This window comes from Sphaerodactylus townsendi, linkage group LG03 (assembly GCF_021028975.2).
Source record: "Sphaerodactylus townsendi isolate TG3544 linkage group LG03, MPM_Stown_v2.3, whole genome shotgun sequence".
Lineage (NCBI taxonomy): Eukaryota > Metazoa > Chordata > Lepidosauria > Squamata > Sphaerodactylidae > Sphaerodactylus > Sphaerodactylus townsendi.
In genome coordinates, this window is record NC_059427.1 from 80,552,534 (window position 1) to 80,571,696 (window position 19,163).

General features: G+C 42.3%; 1 protein-coding gene across 1 annotated transcript in view; it reads left to right on the top strand.

The window, feature by feature from the left end:
• ANXA6 (annexin A6) overlaps positions 1-19,163 on the top strand; it is a 58,867-nt gene that overhangs the window by 3,722 nt on the left and 35,982 nt on the right. The window contains exons 2-9 of the mRNA XM_048487367.1: positions 3,428-3,483; positions 9,853-9,943; positions 12,035-12,129; positions 12,861-12,974; positions 13,916-14,006; positions 14,450-14,529; positions 14,613-14,669; positions 16,413-16,506. Coding sequence (XP_048343324.1) covers positions 3,466-3,483; positions 9,853-9,943; positions 12,035-12,129; positions 12,861-12,974; positions 13,916-14,006; positions 14,450-14,529; positions 14,613-14,669; positions 16,413-16,506 — 640 coding nt within the window. The 5' untranslated portion in view covers positions 3,428-3,465. The remainder of the gene's footprint in view (positions 1-3,427; positions 3,484-9,852; positions 9,944-12,034; positions 12,130-12,860; positions 12,975-13,915; positions 14,007-14,449; positions 14,530-14,612; positions 14,670-16,412; positions 16,507-19,163) is intronic.

The following is a 19,163-nucleotide window of genomic DNA, read 5'->3' on the forward strand; positions in this document are numbered from 1 at the left end:
GGCCCAGGAATCCCTGCGCTACCCCCCACTGGCCCAAAATTCTCTTCCACCCCCTACTGCTCCAAAATTCCTCATCTCCCCCCTTGATGTTTCTACCACCCCCAGGGGAGTAGTACCAACCACTCTGGAAAATATCTGCACTAAGTCAGAACCAGAAAATAAGGATAGCTATACACACGACATGATGGCAAATGTTGCCACTACACGTTTTGTGTAGTTGATATATAGCAGGGGTGTCAAACATGCGGTCCGCCAGATGTTCATGAACTACCATTCCCATCAGTTCCTCCCAACATGAGCATTGGCTATACTGGCAAGGGCTGGTGGGAATTGTAGTGCATGAACATCTGGAGGGCCGCGAGTTTGACACTTGTGATATATAGTATGGGCTTGTATGAAATATGAGCACCAATAAGGGCACATTTGTTGTGTCAATAGATTTATTTGGACATAGTACTGTAAGCCTTCCTGGCACCATATGACCTGTTATCTTGGTTGTTCCCAATTCCAGTCTCACCTCTGCCACAAGCTCACTGGATAGCCTTCCATTGCAGTCCTGAGGAGAGTTACTCTCGTTTATACTGGAGTAACTCTCCTCAGGATTGCTCTGTTAGGTCATTTTTGGCCTAAGTTCAAGGTCTGCAATGTGGGTATGATACTACTTACAGCTTATTTTACTTGGCCGTTGAAAGGATTACAATAAAAAAGCATGTAATGTGCTTTGAACACTGAAAGCATTATACAGTTACTGAATATTCAAGAAAGAGTAGGGTAAAAATTAAAAAAAAACATCATCATGTAAAGTATTTTGATAGTAGATGTTGAAATGTAAAGTGTAAAGCTGTCCTCAGATAGCTACAGGCTCCTTTATCTGTAGCATGCTTGCTGAATATGGAACGTTTACTTTCTTATTGGACTGAAGCCCAGCCGCAGTGCAGTGATGTGCGGTCTGCAAGGATCTGGCCATACTTTGTTATTGGCTGCAAAGATCCACTCATTAGAGATCAGAGCTGGGTTCTCTTTCTTTACTCTTTGGGCCTTTCCCTTCTGTTTTATGCAAGGCTGTGGTCTGAAGATTGGAAAGGAAAGCTATTGAAGTCCGTAGTCTTGTAAAGTGAGAAGAAAATATTTCTCTCATACACTGAAAAGTTGATGCTAATCTGGTTTGGTGGATTTTTAAAAAACTTCCCTTTCCTTTAGTGACCTTTATATGCATAAAAAGTGTGCTTCTGGTCATACCAGAGTTTGTAATACAGGATTTCTTTAAGAGTTGTTTTAGCATAAAGGGCATTTTTGTCATATCGCAGGTTCAAATGTTGGTTGTAAGCCTCATAATGTTGTCATCTTAACACTCTAACTCTTAACAGAGACTAAGAAATGTTACTATTTGCCAAATATTTAACACTTGCCATTCAATATGCATTCTTGAATACAGTGTGTATTTATCAGTAGCTTCTCCTGTAAAGCTCATATGAGTGTATCTTCTAGTTTATAGGTAAAAGGTACTCCAGAAGTGTTTGAAGGATTGTCCAAGTCTACCTCAAAGAGTCTGTGGCAGAATCTGAAGTTTACATCTAATTTTATGCATTCTTTGTCCTTCTAACCAATGTTGTGTCAGAAAAAAACGCATTATGAATTTCATTGGATGCTTGTGATGAGGTAAAGGGTAGGGAGCAGGAGACTTGGGAAAGGTCAGTAGTGCTTATGTGATCATTCACTTTCTTCACCCTAGCAGTTCACCGATCTCCAGCTTCCACAAATGGTACCACCATTTCAACCTTGCTTCCCATGGAACAGCTCCCAGTTAATTTATTTGGCTCCCTTCAGATCCTTCTCCAGACCACTCTTTTCTGGAAAGTCCTGGCACAATTTCATGATTCATAAGCATGTAGAAATGAAATAACATATATTCTTCCCCTATTTATCCCTCTGTCTACTTCTCTTTCCCCTTTACTATGCTCCTTACGGTGCATTTTAGCTTTTAAGATCCTTTAGTCAGGGACTCAATCATCTTGTATTTATTAAAGCACCAAGCATCTTCACTTTGCTGTGTTCATCAGATAAAACATGGTTTTTGTAAACTCTCCAAAGGACATCAATGGGAAATCCTGTGAATTCAGTGGGGAGTTAAATCAGAGTAAATGTTTGTAGGCTTGATTTATTTAAGGGGTATATGACAGCAGGAATTCTAGAATATAGATTTGAGAACTGTGCTCCTCTTCTTTGGAACTGTACTCCTACTGAATTTTCATGCAGTGTGCACAGCTAGAATCAGAGTACTAACCATTTGGGAAGATTGTTTAGAATCTGTCTTTTCAATTGGCTGGTCCTCAGCCACTGAACAAATATATATCAGCAGACCCCAACAGGAAGCATGCGGGTGCCATAACATCCAACAGTCCTTTTCTTGGTGCCCACCAAGTGGTTTTACAAAGTGGGCTGGATCAGGTGGGGCTTTTGCTCAGCACTGGCCATTGGAAATCAAATTTGCTGTACATTTTTTTTGACTGAACATATTTTAAAAGATATTGCTTTGGTGGCAGCAGCCATCTCAGCACAAGGATCTTGCCTATCTTAGACTGGGAAAGGGCAGGGTAAAAATTAAATAAAATCAATCTGCACTTTGTGACTGAATGGTAATTTGTGACAGCTATTTAGGGACTAACTGCGCTTGCTGTGGCTGCCATTTTGTGGCTGCACCCACTACACAGTGTCAAAATTCCAGAGGTGCCTGCAAACTCACAGAGACTGGAGACTCCTATTCTAACTGGATATGCATTACAAGGCCTTTTGTATGGTAACAAAAGTTCAGAATCCAAGCTGATATTTTACTTGAAGGCATGTTCAGGATGGCTGAAAACCAGTACCATTTCTTTAGCACTGAGGCAACATGGCCATATTCACTTGAGATGCAAGGTATGCATTCGAATTAAGCTCAAATCCCTTCATTTCTTGTGTAAAACCAAGGAGGAACATGGTTTTCTCTTCTCCTCTGAGCTTGGGGAAGAGGCAAACCAGCAGGTGGCCAGCAGAAACAGATGGCCAAGGTGGCAGGCACTGAAGGCTGGTGGGTGGGGGCACAGGAGGAGGAGGAGCCAGGACATGCAGCCCAATGCAGCTCCTTGCTGCTGGAGGGAGGGGGCAGCCAGCCAAATGCGGCCCCCCACATGACACTGGCAAGTGGCACCTGGGGCGTTGGCTCCCTCTGTCTTCCCCACACCCGAAACATGCCTCTGCCTCTGAGCACATTACCAGTACCATTTCTTTAGCACTGAGGCAACATGGCAAAGGTTTATTCACTTGAGATTCAGGGTATGCATTCCAATTATGTTCAAATCCTTTCATTTCTCATGTAAAACCATTGAGGAACATTCTTCAGCTGGGAAAATAAAATGAAGAGTAACATGGTTAATTCTTTGTTTTGCAGCACCTTCAGTTTCCTCTGCTGTTATCAGTCCAGACACCATGTCAAGCAAAGGAAAGGTAAGACATGTTCTTCTTATTGAGTAGTGGCAGGTCCTCATAGGCATAGACTGCTTGCAAGACTAAAATAAATAAATAATGAGAAATGTATTTCCTAAAAGCAAAATCTAGTTCAGCTTTTAGTTCAGATTATTTATTTCCTTTCCTAATTGCATGTTCAGCAGTTACCCCAAGTAAGCATGTGCAGAAGTCCTAGAAGAAGCCATCAATCGTTAATGTGTTGTCCCCTTGTCCAATTAGTTTTCCATGGACTTGTGGTTGCTTATGAGCCTATTAAGAGTCCTGTGCTGATTTGATTATTATACTTACATTCTTAAGTAGGGCATAAGATTGCAGTGTATGATACAAAGCTGTTTGGGGAAAATGGCTGATGAAGGAAATAACAATGAGTACCTTAATTGCTAAAATGGGTAATGCAAGTTATTCCTGCTTGCACATCATTTCTCCAACACCGAAGTTATCTCCTAATAATCCAGTTACAGTGTAGTTAGGGAAAAACATTCTGCACATGCACAGAGGGCTTACAGTTTGGCGTTCAGAGAAGTGATTATTCTTTGCCCAAATCCTCCTGAAGATCCTACTTATTCTAAATTGCCTGGAAATTGTGCTCCCTCAAACCTTTGGCCTTCTGCCAGAAAGTAATTCTTTTCATGCTCAGAGGTATGTTTTCTTTTACACAGAGAAATTACATCAAGGTGGCTTGTGTTCCACCTCACCTATTGCTGATGCAAATTTCCCTCTAAAACAAAGGAAGGCATGCCAAAGTAATATACATTTCACTCCAGTTTAATGCCCAATGATTTCACATTGTTGTGAATATTCAAGAGGAACAGAAACAGAGCAGCAGTGAGCAGCACTGGGGAAAAGTGGTGATGAAACAGAACAGATGAGAATTAATTTGGTCAGGTGGGAGCAAAGTGACTACTCCTACCAGTGCATTTTTCCTTATAACTCACGGCCGTTTCCGCACAGGCATTTAATGGCGGCCTGGAGACGGCAAAAACGCCGTCTCCAGGCCGCCATTCGCACAGGGAGCGCAGCTGCATCGCAGCCGCGCCGCCCGACCGCCGCGAAGCCGGCGTTTCCCCCGAGCGAACGGCAGCGGCTTCGAGACGCCTCCCCCACCCGGCACTTACCGCTGGAGCAGGCACGCAGGGCCAGGGGGGCGTGTCCCCAGGCCTCTGCGACGCGCCGGAGGCCCGGGGACATGCCGGGTTGGCCGGGCGCCGGTCCCAGCGTCGTCGGGTCGGCGTCGGAAACGCCGACCCGGCCGCTTCCGCATTCGTGTGGAAACGGCCTAACAATAAAAGATGCTGGAGACTTGTTTTAAAGAAAGCTGAAAATTCAAAGGCGGAGCATATCATACCTATGGGGTGATTGTCCCCAAGTTCTTCCTATTGGATGTATGGCCACATAACTACAGACCTCAGTTCTTGTGTCTTGCTCACTTCAAGTCCTAAGCTTGTTAGAAAGCCATATTGTTCTTCCAGTTGTGATTACCTATATAGGCTACGCCGCCAAATTCCACTCCAAAATGGACAGGTGAGAAAGATTACTGACTCTTTTAACAGAGAACTAAATTCCCCTCCATTCCCAAACTGTACTTTCTAATGAGAGAGGTCAGTGTGATGCTTGACATTCTTGTTCTCTGCTTCTTATGCAGCTAGTTCAGTTTCACACAGAAAAAGGAAGGCAGCCCACCCTCTGCCTTTTGTGGCTTTTTGCGGAAGTAAGATTCCAAAGCACCGTTACATTCTTTGCTTCTCCTGACAAGCACTGGTTTTAAACAGAAAGCAGATGTATGTTAGAGTCTCCAAAATGAAATTTTTATGGTGTAGAACATAGAGAGAGAAGAACAGCTGGAAATGGGGGCAGGGGGAATGGGATGAATGTGGAATGGGATGAATGTGGAATGGGATGAATGTGTATGCCTCTAGCAGCAACTTTCTGCTACTACTTGTCTTCAGCCTATGCACAGTGATGAACATAGGTGAAACATTTTACCAGAACACCATAGAGCTTTGTAGTACTCTGTTTCCGGCCCACTTTCACATCAGGACAGATGTGAAACATGCTTACATAAGTAGTTTTTAACCATGGTGCTGTGTTTCAGAGACCAGTCTGTTTTGTCAGTTGGCTGTTGCTTGGTGTGCTGAAAATACCCCTCTTCCACAAACTTTCCCAAAACTAACAATGTGCATAACACCTGAGGAGAAAAACTTTCCCATCAAATGCAGTACAATAGATCCAACCCTCTCCCTGACAATGTTCTTAGCCCTGGGCCCCTGATGGAAACCCTGTTAGAGAAATCCACACACAGCTGTTGTTTTTAATACTATCAATGCTGAAAGGTTGTTTGTGCCATTGAACACTTTTGGACCCAAGAATGGGGTGTAGTTTCTGGATCAAACATGGAACGACAAGGTACTTTTCCCCTTTTTGCTGTGAAGTCGCATCTGATTTGTGATAATCTGGGTGGGGTTTTCAAGGTGGTTTGCCATTGCTTGTCCCTCTGTGTCATGACCCTGGTGTTCCTTAGAGGTGTCCCATCCAAATACTTGTCAGGATTGAGACTGAGAGTGTGTGACTGGCCCAAGGTCACCCAGCAGGTTTCCACTGCAGAGTGGGGATTTGAACCTGGGTTTCCCAAATCCTAGTCTGATGCCGTAACCACAGCATTGCTCTGACACTCTTAGGTACATATAGAAAGAGTGAAATGGGAAAAACAAAAGGTGTAAATTTTCCAGAACTGTTGAAACCATGGCAAAAATGTTTTGGGGTTTTTTTGGGGGGGGGGGACAGAAATGTGTGGGAGGGTAATATCCAGGGGGATTTTCTGAATATAAAAATTATTTAACTGTTCCAGGATAGAGAAGATCATTTATGTTAGCCAGATTAGTGATACCTTCTCAGATAATGGTTGTTGGCTACTAGAAGCTTCCTTACCCAAAACGATTATGCTTGTGTCAATCTGGGCAACATTAGGGCATTGTCTTTGGGAATATGTGTGTTTACTCCAATGTAAAAGGCCACTTCTTCAAGGGAGGGCTAATATACCTACAGAAGAGTTGCTGTGGGGGCTCCTACCAGGCATTGAATACATGGCCACTCCAGCTGTTGCAAAGTTTTTTCACCCCACAGTGATAGCAAGATATAATAATATGAATAAATAAATGAGTCCACATTTGGAATCAGGCTATTAGGATTGTTTTTAACTTTATCTGGGTGATACTGCTCAAGGCCACTGGGTTGATTTAGCAGTTTTATTTCAATAAATCATATATGGAGTTCTTTGCTGTCATGTATTATTTGACACTTTTATGGAATTTAAGAATTGAGATGTCTTCCTATTCTGTAAGAAAAATTACAAGAATGGCCAGGTACATGAGAAGGACCTGCACAGTGCTGCACCCTGTATTACTAATCTTACTTTTTGCCTTATGGCAAAATAAGGAGAAAATAGGTGTCCCATCCAAATACGTAGGAGAAAATAGAAGCTGAAGGTTGAAAAATTCTAGAGTTAAAAAAAGGAAGTTTACTATTTGGACAGAAACCTTATTGGAGTAGTCATAACCAGTAATATTACTATAATATTTGGATGTTAAGCTAAACTTACAATTGTAAAAACACCAAACTTTAAAATAATGTGTTATACTCTTTTCCACCAAAAGATGACAGTAGAATTGTATATTAATTGCCATTTCCTGGAGCTTCTTCTAGAATGCTCCGTTTGGGTCCTAGTGCCTACTTAGTTTTGTCCCCAAGGCACTAGGACCCAATCAGCGCATTCTAGACCAAAGAAGGTCCAAGAAATGGTGGATTAATGTACAGTTCTACTGTCATTTTTCAGTGGAAAAGAGTATCACATTAAACACATTGTAGCCAAATTGCTGCAAAAATAATTTACATTTAACCAAAAAAATCTTGAAAATGTTCCATGTCTACAGCAGAAAATCCCATATATTCTCATTCTCAAATATGCCAAATCTGAGGACACTTAAATCAGGGCCATAGATTTCCTAGGTAGAGGCTTCTGGGGGAGGAGGAGGGAAGGCTGAAGATGTGGGGTGGCAGATAAAGGTAGTAGGTTACTGTTGGGTAGAAAGGAGTGAAGGAAGCTGGAAAAGGGGAAGAGGCAGTGTGGGTTTTCAGGGAAGGGAAGGTAAAATAGGGTGGCGGAGGGAAATGAGAACCCCACTTCACAACTCCTTGTGGGTCTCTTGCTTGTCAGTAAATCTAATTCTAAACATCGCACTATGGATACTTAAATCTGGTCACTGGGACCATGGGTGGTCAAGACAAATCTTTCTACAAACCAAAGAAACCCAGGTTTGCAGATAAATCTGAAATCTAAAACAAACATAAAATCTAGAACAAACATGCGAGGGTAGAATACCCCAGAGTGATAAAAAGGATGCCTATGCCTTTAAGAAATGCATGGGTTCAGTAGCTGCTACTAGGCAACCACTACAGCGAAGGGAAAGAAAAAATAGTGGAGGAGGGGGAAATGAGATGCCCTTTACAAGGCTTTGCTGGAGCCCTGCTCGTGGTGTAAAACTCAATGTGCTATATAGGTGGGTCAATAAATAAAAATGGTATTGGAAGCTGGTATAAGATTGTCCGCCACCCCAATAACCAGTATGACATATGTAGAAGATATTAGTAAGATGCCAGCTACTGCTTCAAAATGCTGCTGACCCTCTACACCATAGGTGTCAAACTCGCGCCCCTCCAGATGTTATGGACTACAGTTCCCATCATCCACTGCCAGACTCATGCTGGCAGGGGATGATGGGAACTGTAGTCCATAACATCTGGAGGGGCGCGAGTTTGACACCTGTGCTCTACACAGAATGAGAATAGTCTTGAAGTATCTCATTTTTCATGTCATCTCTAAAAGTAAGGCTGCAGGAATGGGTGTGGGTTCAGTAGTGTAAAAAAGGGATGTTTTTACCCAAGAGGTTGGCTTCTGCTGGGCTTTGTGTGGTGAAGCGTCTTCAAGAAGAAGAGGATGCATGAGGGTGGCCTTGGCATTGTGAGTCACTGCCAATTTGAATAGATGAGTAGAATTCTGGGCAGAGTACCTCATCTATTTATAACTTAAAGGCCTTTGGCTTTCTGTTCGGAAGTCAAGATGACTCAGAGACATGGAGGGAGGGGGAAGGGAGAGAAAATTAACTTTCCTATACTTGTGTGATTTTTAAAGCTGTCCTTCGAACTTGAGAACATTTTCAGCCTGTACATTTCACACCACATTATACAAGCAGCTCCCAAACTGAGGGGAGAGACAAACTGCAGAAAAGACTGAATGAAACCGAGAAGGGAAAAATATGGGAGAGCAAAGTAATTCCGATAAATGTGAAAGCTGCCAGGAGATAGATCACTGAGGCACATATGGAGAGGGAATGAATGATGCGGACGCATCGTTCATAATACTGTTGGGTGGATTCTAGCATTCCCTTGTATTGGGAGGAGAGTGAAGGAGCAGCTGAAAGATGAAATGCAAATGGCTGTGTGTGAAGCAGCTACTCCCTTCTGAAATAGGTGCCTTCAGCATTCATAATACATCTGCAAAGATTACTGTTCTGTCTTTGAAGCTCTTGTAGTAGACTGTAAGATACCCTTAGTCATGATCTACATTTGTACTTTCATGCATGGCACTGGACAGTCCAAACATCTTGGTCCCACTTCCCCTCTTGATACATGGCAGGTTTACTCTTGTAGTTCAGTTCAATCTTTTATTACTGTCATAGATACTACTCTAGTAGTATCTGATCACATCACAGAAGAAATTCTGGCCTTTTTTGTCATAGTCCCAAAAACTTAAGTGGATGAGTTCCTGACACCTAATATATGTATATTGTATTGTGTAAGTTAAGCTACCTTCATCGCAGCTTGAGTGTGGCCAGTCTGAACTGGGAAATCAGCTTATTCTGAATAAAGCCTGTGCTTTTTCTGCAGTTACTCCCATTTTATGGAATGAGTTCCCTGAGGTGATGAGGGGAGCATCATCCATAGAAACTTTTAGGAGGTTCTGCAAGACTGCTTTAGCTTTTAATGGACTTTAAATTGCAGTTGTACCTTATTGTGTCTTCCTAGGTTGGGAGGATTTCAGGTTTCACTGTTACATGATGGTTGTTTATGTGTTGTAAGCTGCCTTGAACCATGGGAGTAGGCAGGATATAAATGCTTTAATTAATAAATGAAGATGTTTGAACTCTGGTGAAATGTCTAAAACAGAATTTCAGCAGTATAGAGCAGCCCCTGGAATTGCATTAATATCTATATTCTGCACACAGTATATTGTTTCATAATTGAGGTCTGTAACTGATAATAGTTTCATTTCTCTATCTGTGTTTTTTTCTCTAGACTGGAAAATATAGGGGATCTGTGAAGGATTTCCCGAACTTTGATGCCAACCAGGATGCTGAGGCATTATATAATGCTATGAAAGGATTTGGTACGTTCTATGATTGTTGTGATCTCTCTCTCTTACCCATATTTTTTGTGTCACCAATGGGAATCTTATCTTGGTCATCTATTGTCTGTTCTGCCAGCCAAGCTATGCAAGGTGGTGATAGTAACATTATATGTCTTTGTGTCTCTCCTGGAGAAGGCAGTCAAGGATGTGTGGAAAAGACAGAATGTTGGTTTTGATAATTCAGCTCCTAGCCAGATCTGAGCTATCACTTTCCCATTATTGCATAGCTCGGTATAGAACATGAAAGGGCCATTCTTCAGCTTACATACACGTTGTGCCCCTGTTTTGCTTAGCCAGGGAGTAGAAAATATTCTGAGAGACCCATCTCATCCAGCACACTCTCTTTTTGAACTGTTACCATCCGGCAGATGATACAGGTCTATCAAAACTAGGACAAAGAGGCTTAGAGACAGCTTCTACTCTAGAGCTGTGGCTATGCTAAACTCTGCAGCTTCATGTTGATGTGTTTGGGGCTGTGTAGGTATGGGTGGAGGAAGGGGAAAGTGAGGATGGGGTATGAGTCTGAAATTGTGCGCATCGAGGAATGCTTCTGTAAATTTCATTGTGCGTGCACAATGACAATAAAATGCTTATGATTAGAAAGCTATCTGAGACTGGAAAGGCTGGTGGGAGGGAAAACTTGGTTCAGTGCTACAAGCCCCATGCCCTCCCTGGTGCTGTCAAAGCTGCTATTGCTTGTATCGTGTCTGGCACATGTCTCACAGGTTTGGTCTTTCATGATGTGAAACAGTGAAAAATAGAATGCTATTTTTACAACATTTCTTGCTATTTGTGTTTCTAACAGGGTGGATTTGATTTCAATCAAATTGATCATGATTTAAATCACTAGTCAGTAAGACTTGATTTAAATCATTTTTTTAACATAAATACTCATTCTTGATGGTATAACCTTAACATTTACAACCAGATAAAGGTTTCATTTTTTGGAAAATAACTTTTCAGGCTAGTTTTACAGTTACATCAAAAATGACTGATTTGGTCTTACTATTAGAAATAATTATGAAATTATTTCAAGCTGAACTACCTCCAGTTTAATAGGTTAATTTTTCATATTTGGACAACTTTTTTGCTGTACTTTATTGAAAGGAGAAAAATTATCATTGCCTTAGTAAAATTTTTAATAGTTTTATTTAACCAAAAACAATGCAGCACATGTTCTTGTATTTGCTTGAACATCCATGTCTATTAACTGATGTGGTTCAACAAAGTATCTTTAAAAAAACATAGATTATCAGCCAGGTTTACACATGAAAAACTTAAAATACTGTCTTCTGTATCTCACTCATCTTCATTTTCTTGTTTGTTCATAAACTGGAAAAGAAAAACGAGCTTTATTGGTTCCCAAACAATTTCTCAATTTGGAATGAATGAGTCCAAAGGAACAGAATATTTTTTCTGTGCCAGCAGAAGAAGCTACTGAAATCATTACTTCAACGGTCTCTAAATCCAAAGTGACCTCCAACATTGCATGAATACTACTTAATTAAAAAGTAGTACTTGTTTCATAATAAATAAATTTTTGGACTATAATGTATTTTAAATAAAAAACTGTCTTTACATATTTTCCTCAAGAAGGCATTTCATTTGAAAAGCCAATTTAAATTGGAAAAAAATCTGATTTGATTTCTTAAAATCCAATTTTTGATTTTTTTCTTTAAAAATTTATCTTTATCCAACCTTAATTCATGATCCAGTTGAAAAGTCATGAAAAGAGGCCAAGGACATTTTTTGTACAGAACAGAGAAAGAGTTGGGTGTGAACCTGCTCTTTCAAATTGGTCAAGTAGTTTCTAGGGCCTGCAGCAGAACTGGTAACATGAAGACTGACTGAACCAACAAAAGGTAGATGTGACTGGTCTTCCTTTTCTCCCCTGTGGAAGGTAACTGTGCAAGATAGTGTGTTAACCCATGTTGAATGTTAGTGATGTCCTTGTGGCAGTTCCAGCTATAAAGGGAAAGGGGGAATCAAAGTGGCATTACAAAGGAAATTGTAATAAAAGTGACAGGGTGCTGCTGCCTGAGCCTTGAGCGAGCCTTCTTTCTTCTCTAGGTAGTGACAAAGAAGCCATACTTGACCTCATAACATCCAGAAGCAGTAAACAAAGAATTGAGATCTGCCAAGCCTATAAGTCTCTCTATGGAAAGGTAATCTTGAGAAAGAGAGATAAACCTTCAATGCTCTTCCTTAGAAGTCCATACAAAATGTTGCTCTGTGGGAATTACACAGACTGGAATGCATGATACCGCCTTAAACATTATAAATTGTACTGTTGGGAACAGAGTTAATAGGAATGTCTCAGATTAGTCATGATGATTCCAAAAGTGGTAAAGTGTTTCTGTCTGAGTGAGTATGTGGTGTGTGAGGGGATATTTATTGCAGGATTATGAGGGGCTTTGTCTGCAAAGCAGTGTATGTATAATCTGGATGCTACTGCTATTATTTTTGCCTTGCGACAAATTGTACTTTGCTAGAAGAGGATATGAATTGTGTGGTCAAGTTCTTTATGTGAGTTTTACTTTTGTTGAAATCAACAGTAGTTCAGTAGCCTGAGAGCTGTCTTTGACTTGAAAATCTAGTTCTAAACAGAGGTCACATCTCTGCCACAGTCATTAATTGGCTTTGGGGCAAATCCCTGTCTGTCAGTTTCAATTCCCATGCTGTGAACAGGAAGAAGAGGGACCTACCTCATAAGTGGGGTCATTATTGTAAGGGTAAACTGAAAATACATTAGCAGTTAATAGTAGTATTTGTTTCAATTAATAATTAACTTTACTAAGATTGCACTGAAGAAAATGATTTTGGGTGTTTTGATCCAAAATAATTTCCAGGATTCGATCTTTTTTCTTCATGTGTCTCTTCTATTCTTTTTTGTTAGGACCTGATTGCAGACTTGAAGTATGAGCTAACGGGGAAATTTGAAAGACTGATTGTGGGTCTAATGAGACCCTTAGAATACTTTGATGCCAAGGAAATCAAAGATGCCCTTAAGGTAACGAGAGACCTGGGACCATGTTCATTATTATTGTAGATTTCACAGCTGCCAGATCTTTAGCTGGTTGTTGGCCTTTCATTATAATTCGAGCCTCACCCAGAGGCCTAGGAAGTTGTAATGTATCAGCATAGTATTCGTGCAGATCCCAGGAGGGCTGGGATCCCAACGCCCAGCCCCCCCCCCCCCAAGCCCCAAGGAACAGCTTAGTTTTACAGGTACTGCAGAACTCACCAAGGTCCCACAGGGCCCTAATAGCTGGAGGAAGAGCGTTCCACCAGGCAGGGGCCAGGGCCATAAAAGCCCTGGCCCAGGTAGAGACTAGCCGTGTCATGGAGGGACCGGGGACCACCAGCCTGTTTGCCTCTGTAGAGCGCAGAGGCCGAATTGGGACACATGGGGCAAGACGGTCTCGCAGGTATGAGGGCCCCAGGCTGCGAAGGACCTTAAAGCTCAATATCAACACCTTGAAGATGATCCGGTATTCCACTGGGAGCCAGTGCAAGCAGCATAACATGGGGGAGATGTGATCCCTGATGAAGCCACCCGTGAGAAGGTGAGCTGCTGCATGCAGATCAACCACAAGGGAAGACCCGCGTTGAGCAAGTTACAATAGTCTAACCTGGAGGTGACCGTTGCATGGATCACCGTGGCCAGGTCAGCTTGAGAAAGGTAAGGGGCCAGCCGCCGAGCCTGGCGAAGATGGAAAAGCAATGATATGTTTTTCTGTGAACCACTCAAAGCAATTTACAATAAATCCATCATAAGATATATTACACAATGTGCAAAGAATAAAATGATAACAAAACCAGGAGAATTAAAAACGCCTTAGGATCCCATTCTTCCTATGTTACTGTACAGAGAAAGCCATTTGGGGGGATATTTGTTTTTTGGCATTCCATGTGATGCTTTTCATGAGGAATTGTTTTATTTACTTTTAGGGCATTGGGACTGATGAAAAGAGCCTGATTGAAATCTTGGCTTCTCGGACCAATCAGCAGATCCGTGCTCTGGTGGAGGCCTACAAAGATGGTGATTGCCGAGGGCAGGGGTTTAGCATGTCTCTGGATACTGAGCTGGCTTCAGCTACTGCTGTATCATGGAAACTAAAGAATTATGGCATAATGTTGGGAAGCAGTTATTGTATTGCTCACAAACCAATCATTGTTTTTTTTTCTCCATTTCTAAGTGTTTTATATGCCAAAATTTGAACTTGGTTTCCTAATTGAGAACTGGCCAGGATCAGTGCAGCAACAAAATGTAATGAGCATCATAACCACCATAGATCACAATATGGTTAACCAGGGGTCTAAGCTTATGCTCTGTTTCCTTTTTGAATAATTGCTGAAAATGTAATGACCCCGCAGTCCGGGTTCATGGTAAAACATCAGAACAACAGAATATGTCCAATTGTTAGTGAATTTTCCTTGTGGTTCCTGCTATGAAATATTCAATTTTTTCTCTCCTCTCTGCAGCTTACGAGAGGAACCTGGAGGAAGATGTCATAGCAGACACTTCTGGACACTTCAAAAAAATGCTAATTGTCCTCCTTCAGGTATGTTGAGCTGTGAACTGTTCTGCCACCATGATCCCTTCACACACAGTCCTAATGGGATTGATTCACTGTCTTTTCTGCAGGGCACTCGGGAAGAAGATGATGTTGTGAGTGAAGACTTAGTGGAACAAGATGCCAAGGTGAGCGTACCTGATATGTCTTGATATGGTACTTTGCTTAAGGATGCAACAGTCTTTGTACTGGAAAAAACACAGGATTGGAGAATCTAACCAGTGTCAGGATCCAAATATTTCTTGTGTGTTCTGATATAATTGCTCCTCAGGCCCCGCTGTAACCCTTAGGATATGGACCTGCTAGCATAAAGTAGCTGAAATCTGAGCAGTGCATGTCTGCATTATTTCCGTTTCCACCCTCAAATCTTTCTTGCCTTTCAGATTCAATTAGCGGGCTCAGTTTGCCTGAATTCGTTGCTTTTCTGACAGTGGTAATTATTTATTGTTTGTGAACCCCAATAGTGTAAGGGCCAGGCTTTCCCAGACTGCTTATTAATTCGAGACCACTGAAGCAATTTTCAGACAATTCTGCTTTCAAATATATTCCCTTGTAGATTTTTTAATTTTTTAAAATTGTACACCTACTCATTGTGATACAGATAGTACTTCTGAAATAAGTTCTCCATGAATTTAAGGTATGCTTATATTTGCAGACTAGATATTCATAAGAAGCTAGATCACAGATCAATGCAGTTGTGAATTTAAAAAGAGCCTGCTGAATCTGATGAGTGATCCATTTGGTCCAGCAATCTATTTTCTACAGTGGCCAACCAGTTCCCTGGAAAAAGGAGAAGAGTTTGGCTTTATTCCCCACCTTTTTCTCCCATAAGGAGACTCAAAGTGGCTTGCAAATTTCTTTTCCTTCCTCTCCCCACAACAGACACCTTGTGAGGTAGGTGGGGCTGAGAGAGTTCCAAAGAACTGTGACTAGCCCAGGGTCACCCAGCAGGAATGTAGGAGTAGGGAAACAAATCTGGTTCAGCAGATTAGAGTCTCAGATCAAAAGGCCCATAAATAAGCTGCTGAGGGGGAATACTAGCTTCATGCAATGAGTGATTAAAATGTGGAATTCATTGCCAGAAGATGTAGTAATGACAGCTTTAAAAGGGGATTAGACAGACTCATGGAGTATAGGTCTATCGGTGGTTACTAGCCATGGGAAACTTCCCATTCCCATGAAGGGAAACTTCCCATTCAAAGGCAGCAAACCTTGGAATACCAGTGCTAGGAGGCAATGCCAAGGGAAGGCTTATACCTCTATGTCTTCTTGTGAACCTTCCATGATAACTGGTTGGCCACTGTGTGAGGCAGGATGCTGGACTAAGTGGATCACTGGTCTGATCTTCTGATGTTCTTATTTCAGCTCTCCCCCCACCCCTTTAGTGCAGACCATCAACCTGCATGATTTTTACTCTGCATGATTCCAGGAATTTCCAGAGGCTGGAAATTACTCCGGGGAGGAGGAATAAGAAAAATCCATGATCTATGCACAAGCAGTTCAGACGATCCAGCTCTAAGAGTCCTCAGACCCTTAAGCCAACCCCGGGTTATGACATTTCTGTTCTATAGCTTTACAGTTCTGTTGGTGACAAAACTACCGGTATATCGTGTTCCAAATGCAGTCAGCCATAGATCTGTGTATTTAATATATTTTTATATATTTTTTCTGGAATAATTCAAAACAGTTTCCAAATAGTTAAAATAAATGGCTTTTTCAGATTATGTCTGAACCAGCTTGTGTCAGCTTGGGTGGCGTAGGTCACTTTCTAAGATTATTCTTAAACACTTCTGCGATAAGATGATTTTGGGAAGGTTGGGCTTAGCATTTATTCCCTAAGCTGCTGCAGTTGTTTTGTTCTTTCTTGAAAGGATCTGTTGGATGCGGGAGAAGTTAAGTGGGGTACAGATGAGGCCCAGTTCATCTATATTCTTGGAAACCGAAGCAAACTACACTTGCGGCTTGGTGAGCACTGCTCTCAATGAGATTATTTGATTTTTAAACCACAACTTTCTCTTCCTTTTTTTTTTTGGGGGGGGGGGAGCATCACATGCTTTACTGGAGTGAGTGTCAGTTGTGATTCACAAGACGAGTTCATCTAGTGGTTTTACGAAGTTATTGCTTATGCCCTGTAGGAAAGTAGTTAATGATTTGCCAAAGGCAAAGGCAGTTTGGTTATGTTACTGGATGAGCCCCATGGTGCAAAGTGGTAGGCTGCAGTCAAAGATCTTCTCTCAGTCTGCGCTTGAGACTGATGGAAGTTGGTTCAGGTAGCCGGCTCAGCCTTCCATCCTTCCAGGTCTGCAAAATGAGTACCCAGCTTGCTGGAGGGAAAGTGTAGATGACTGTGGAAGGCAGTGAGCAAACCACCCATAAAAATAGTCTGCCTAGTAAAAGTTAAGATGTGACATCACCCCATGGGTCTGTAATGACCCGATGTTTGCACAGGGACCTTTACCTTTACATATGTTACTGTCTTAGACCCTAACAGTACATTTCTATTGGATCAGGAGCTGATCCGTGATTAATGCTTCATTGAGCTCTACTTTAAAATACAGACACTTCAACCTTCTGTTTACATCTTGAAGTTCTTCAGCCAAATGCTTATTCTGTACCCCCACACTTAAGTCTGTTTAAATGTATTCAACCAGCTTTGGTTTGTCTTCTAAAAGAATCTCCATTGCTATATTATTGCACTTGCAGCCCATTTCAGCTGGGGGGGGGGAGGTGTAAATCCCCCCAAGGAGGCGATACAGGCCTATGCTGGCATCCAACCCCTGCAGGACCCAGCTCTGCTACATCACTCCCATGCTGCCCTGAGCCACATCAGCATGGTGCGGGCGTGGCAGGGGCGTGCCTGTGGGTGGAGCTGACCTTAATTGGCTTCCACTGCCTGTTCAGCCCTCTTGCACCAACGAAGCCAGCCTCAGAGATGTGCCATGTTTTCCATGGTGTATTTCTGTTTTTCCCTTGAGCGTCCCATTCTCAGCCACAGGAATGTGAAAAAGGCAGTGATATTATTCTGTCAATTGTTATAAATGAAAAAAGGCAATGGAGATGCCTTTGTCAAAGAATCCACAGAGTACCTCACACTGGATCCTACTATGAACAACTGTGACCTGCAAGAACACCTGAGGGGCGGGATCTGAGAGACAGAGTGAGTGAGTTTGGATTTATACCTCACCCTTCTCTCCTGTAAGGAGTCTCAAGGCGGCTTACAAACTCCTTTCCCTTCCTCTCCCCACAACAGACAGCTTGTGTGGTAGGTGGGGCTGAGAGAGTTCCAAAGAACTGTAACTAGCCTAAGGTCACCCAGCAGGAACATAGGAGTTGGGAAACAAATCTGGTTCACCAGATAAGACTTCTGCTCATGTGGAGGAGTGGGGAATCAAATCCAGCTCTCCAGATTAGAGTTCACCAGCTCTTAACCACTACTCTTAACCAGCTCTTAACCACTCCACGCGCAGGGCGAGCTAGGCAAGCGGAGATACAGGGTCTCAATGCGTGGATGAGAAGGTGGTGTAAGGCAGAGGGTTTCAGATTTGTCAGGAACTGGGGAACCTTTTGGGACAAGGCAGGCCTGTACAAACGGGATGGGCTTCATCTTAACCAAAGAGGAACCAGGCTGCTGGTGCTCAACATTAAAAAGGTGGCAGAACAGCTTTTAAACTGATCACTGGGGGAAAGCCGACAGGAGCTGAGGTGACTTCGGTTCGGAATACAGTATCTATGGGGATGCAGACAGAGAGGGAGGTTTTTCTAAATCATACAAGCGAGGAACATAGCAATGTGCATGTGACAAGGGATAGTGTCTGCAAAAGACTTGAGGGTAAAGCACATAAATCCCAGGTTAAGGACAGAGACAGGGTATACAGGTGTCTCTATGCTAATAGTAGAAGCCTTCGACCTAAAATGGGGGAGGTAGAGTACAGAGTTTTGAAAGAGGACTTTGATATAGTGGGCATTACAGAGACATGGTGGAATGAGGAGAACCAGTGGGATGCTGTTATACCAGGCTACAGGCTCTATAGGAAGGATAGGACAGGGCGCATTGGGGGTGGAGTTGCCCTTTACATCAAAGAGAGCATAGTATCACATAAAATAGACAATGCAAGGGGAGCTGGTTCCCCTACAGAATCACTGTGGATATCAATACCAGGTGTGAAGGACAGTTTAATATTAGGAATATATTATCGTCCCCCAGACCAAAGTGCACAAGAGGATTCTGAGATGGAAAAAGAAATTAAAGAGGCCAACAAAAACAAAAATGTAGTGGTAATGGGTGATTTTAACTATCCCCATATAAACTGGAAAAATGCATGTTCAGGTCATAGTAAGGAGAGAGCATTCCTGGATATGCTAAATGACTGTGGCTTAGAGCAGATGGTTATGGAACCAACCAGGGGAGAGGTGATCCTAGATCTAATTCTATGTGGGACCCAGGACCTGGTGCAGGAAGTCAGTGTTGTTGAGCCGATAGGGAACAGCGACCACAATGCTGTCAGATTCAGTATCTCAGCATGCGAACAAGTGACAACTACTAATGTAGTTACATTCGCCTTCAGAAAGGGAAATTTCTCAAAGATGAGGGGGATAGTGCGCAGGAAGCTGAAAGGGAAAAT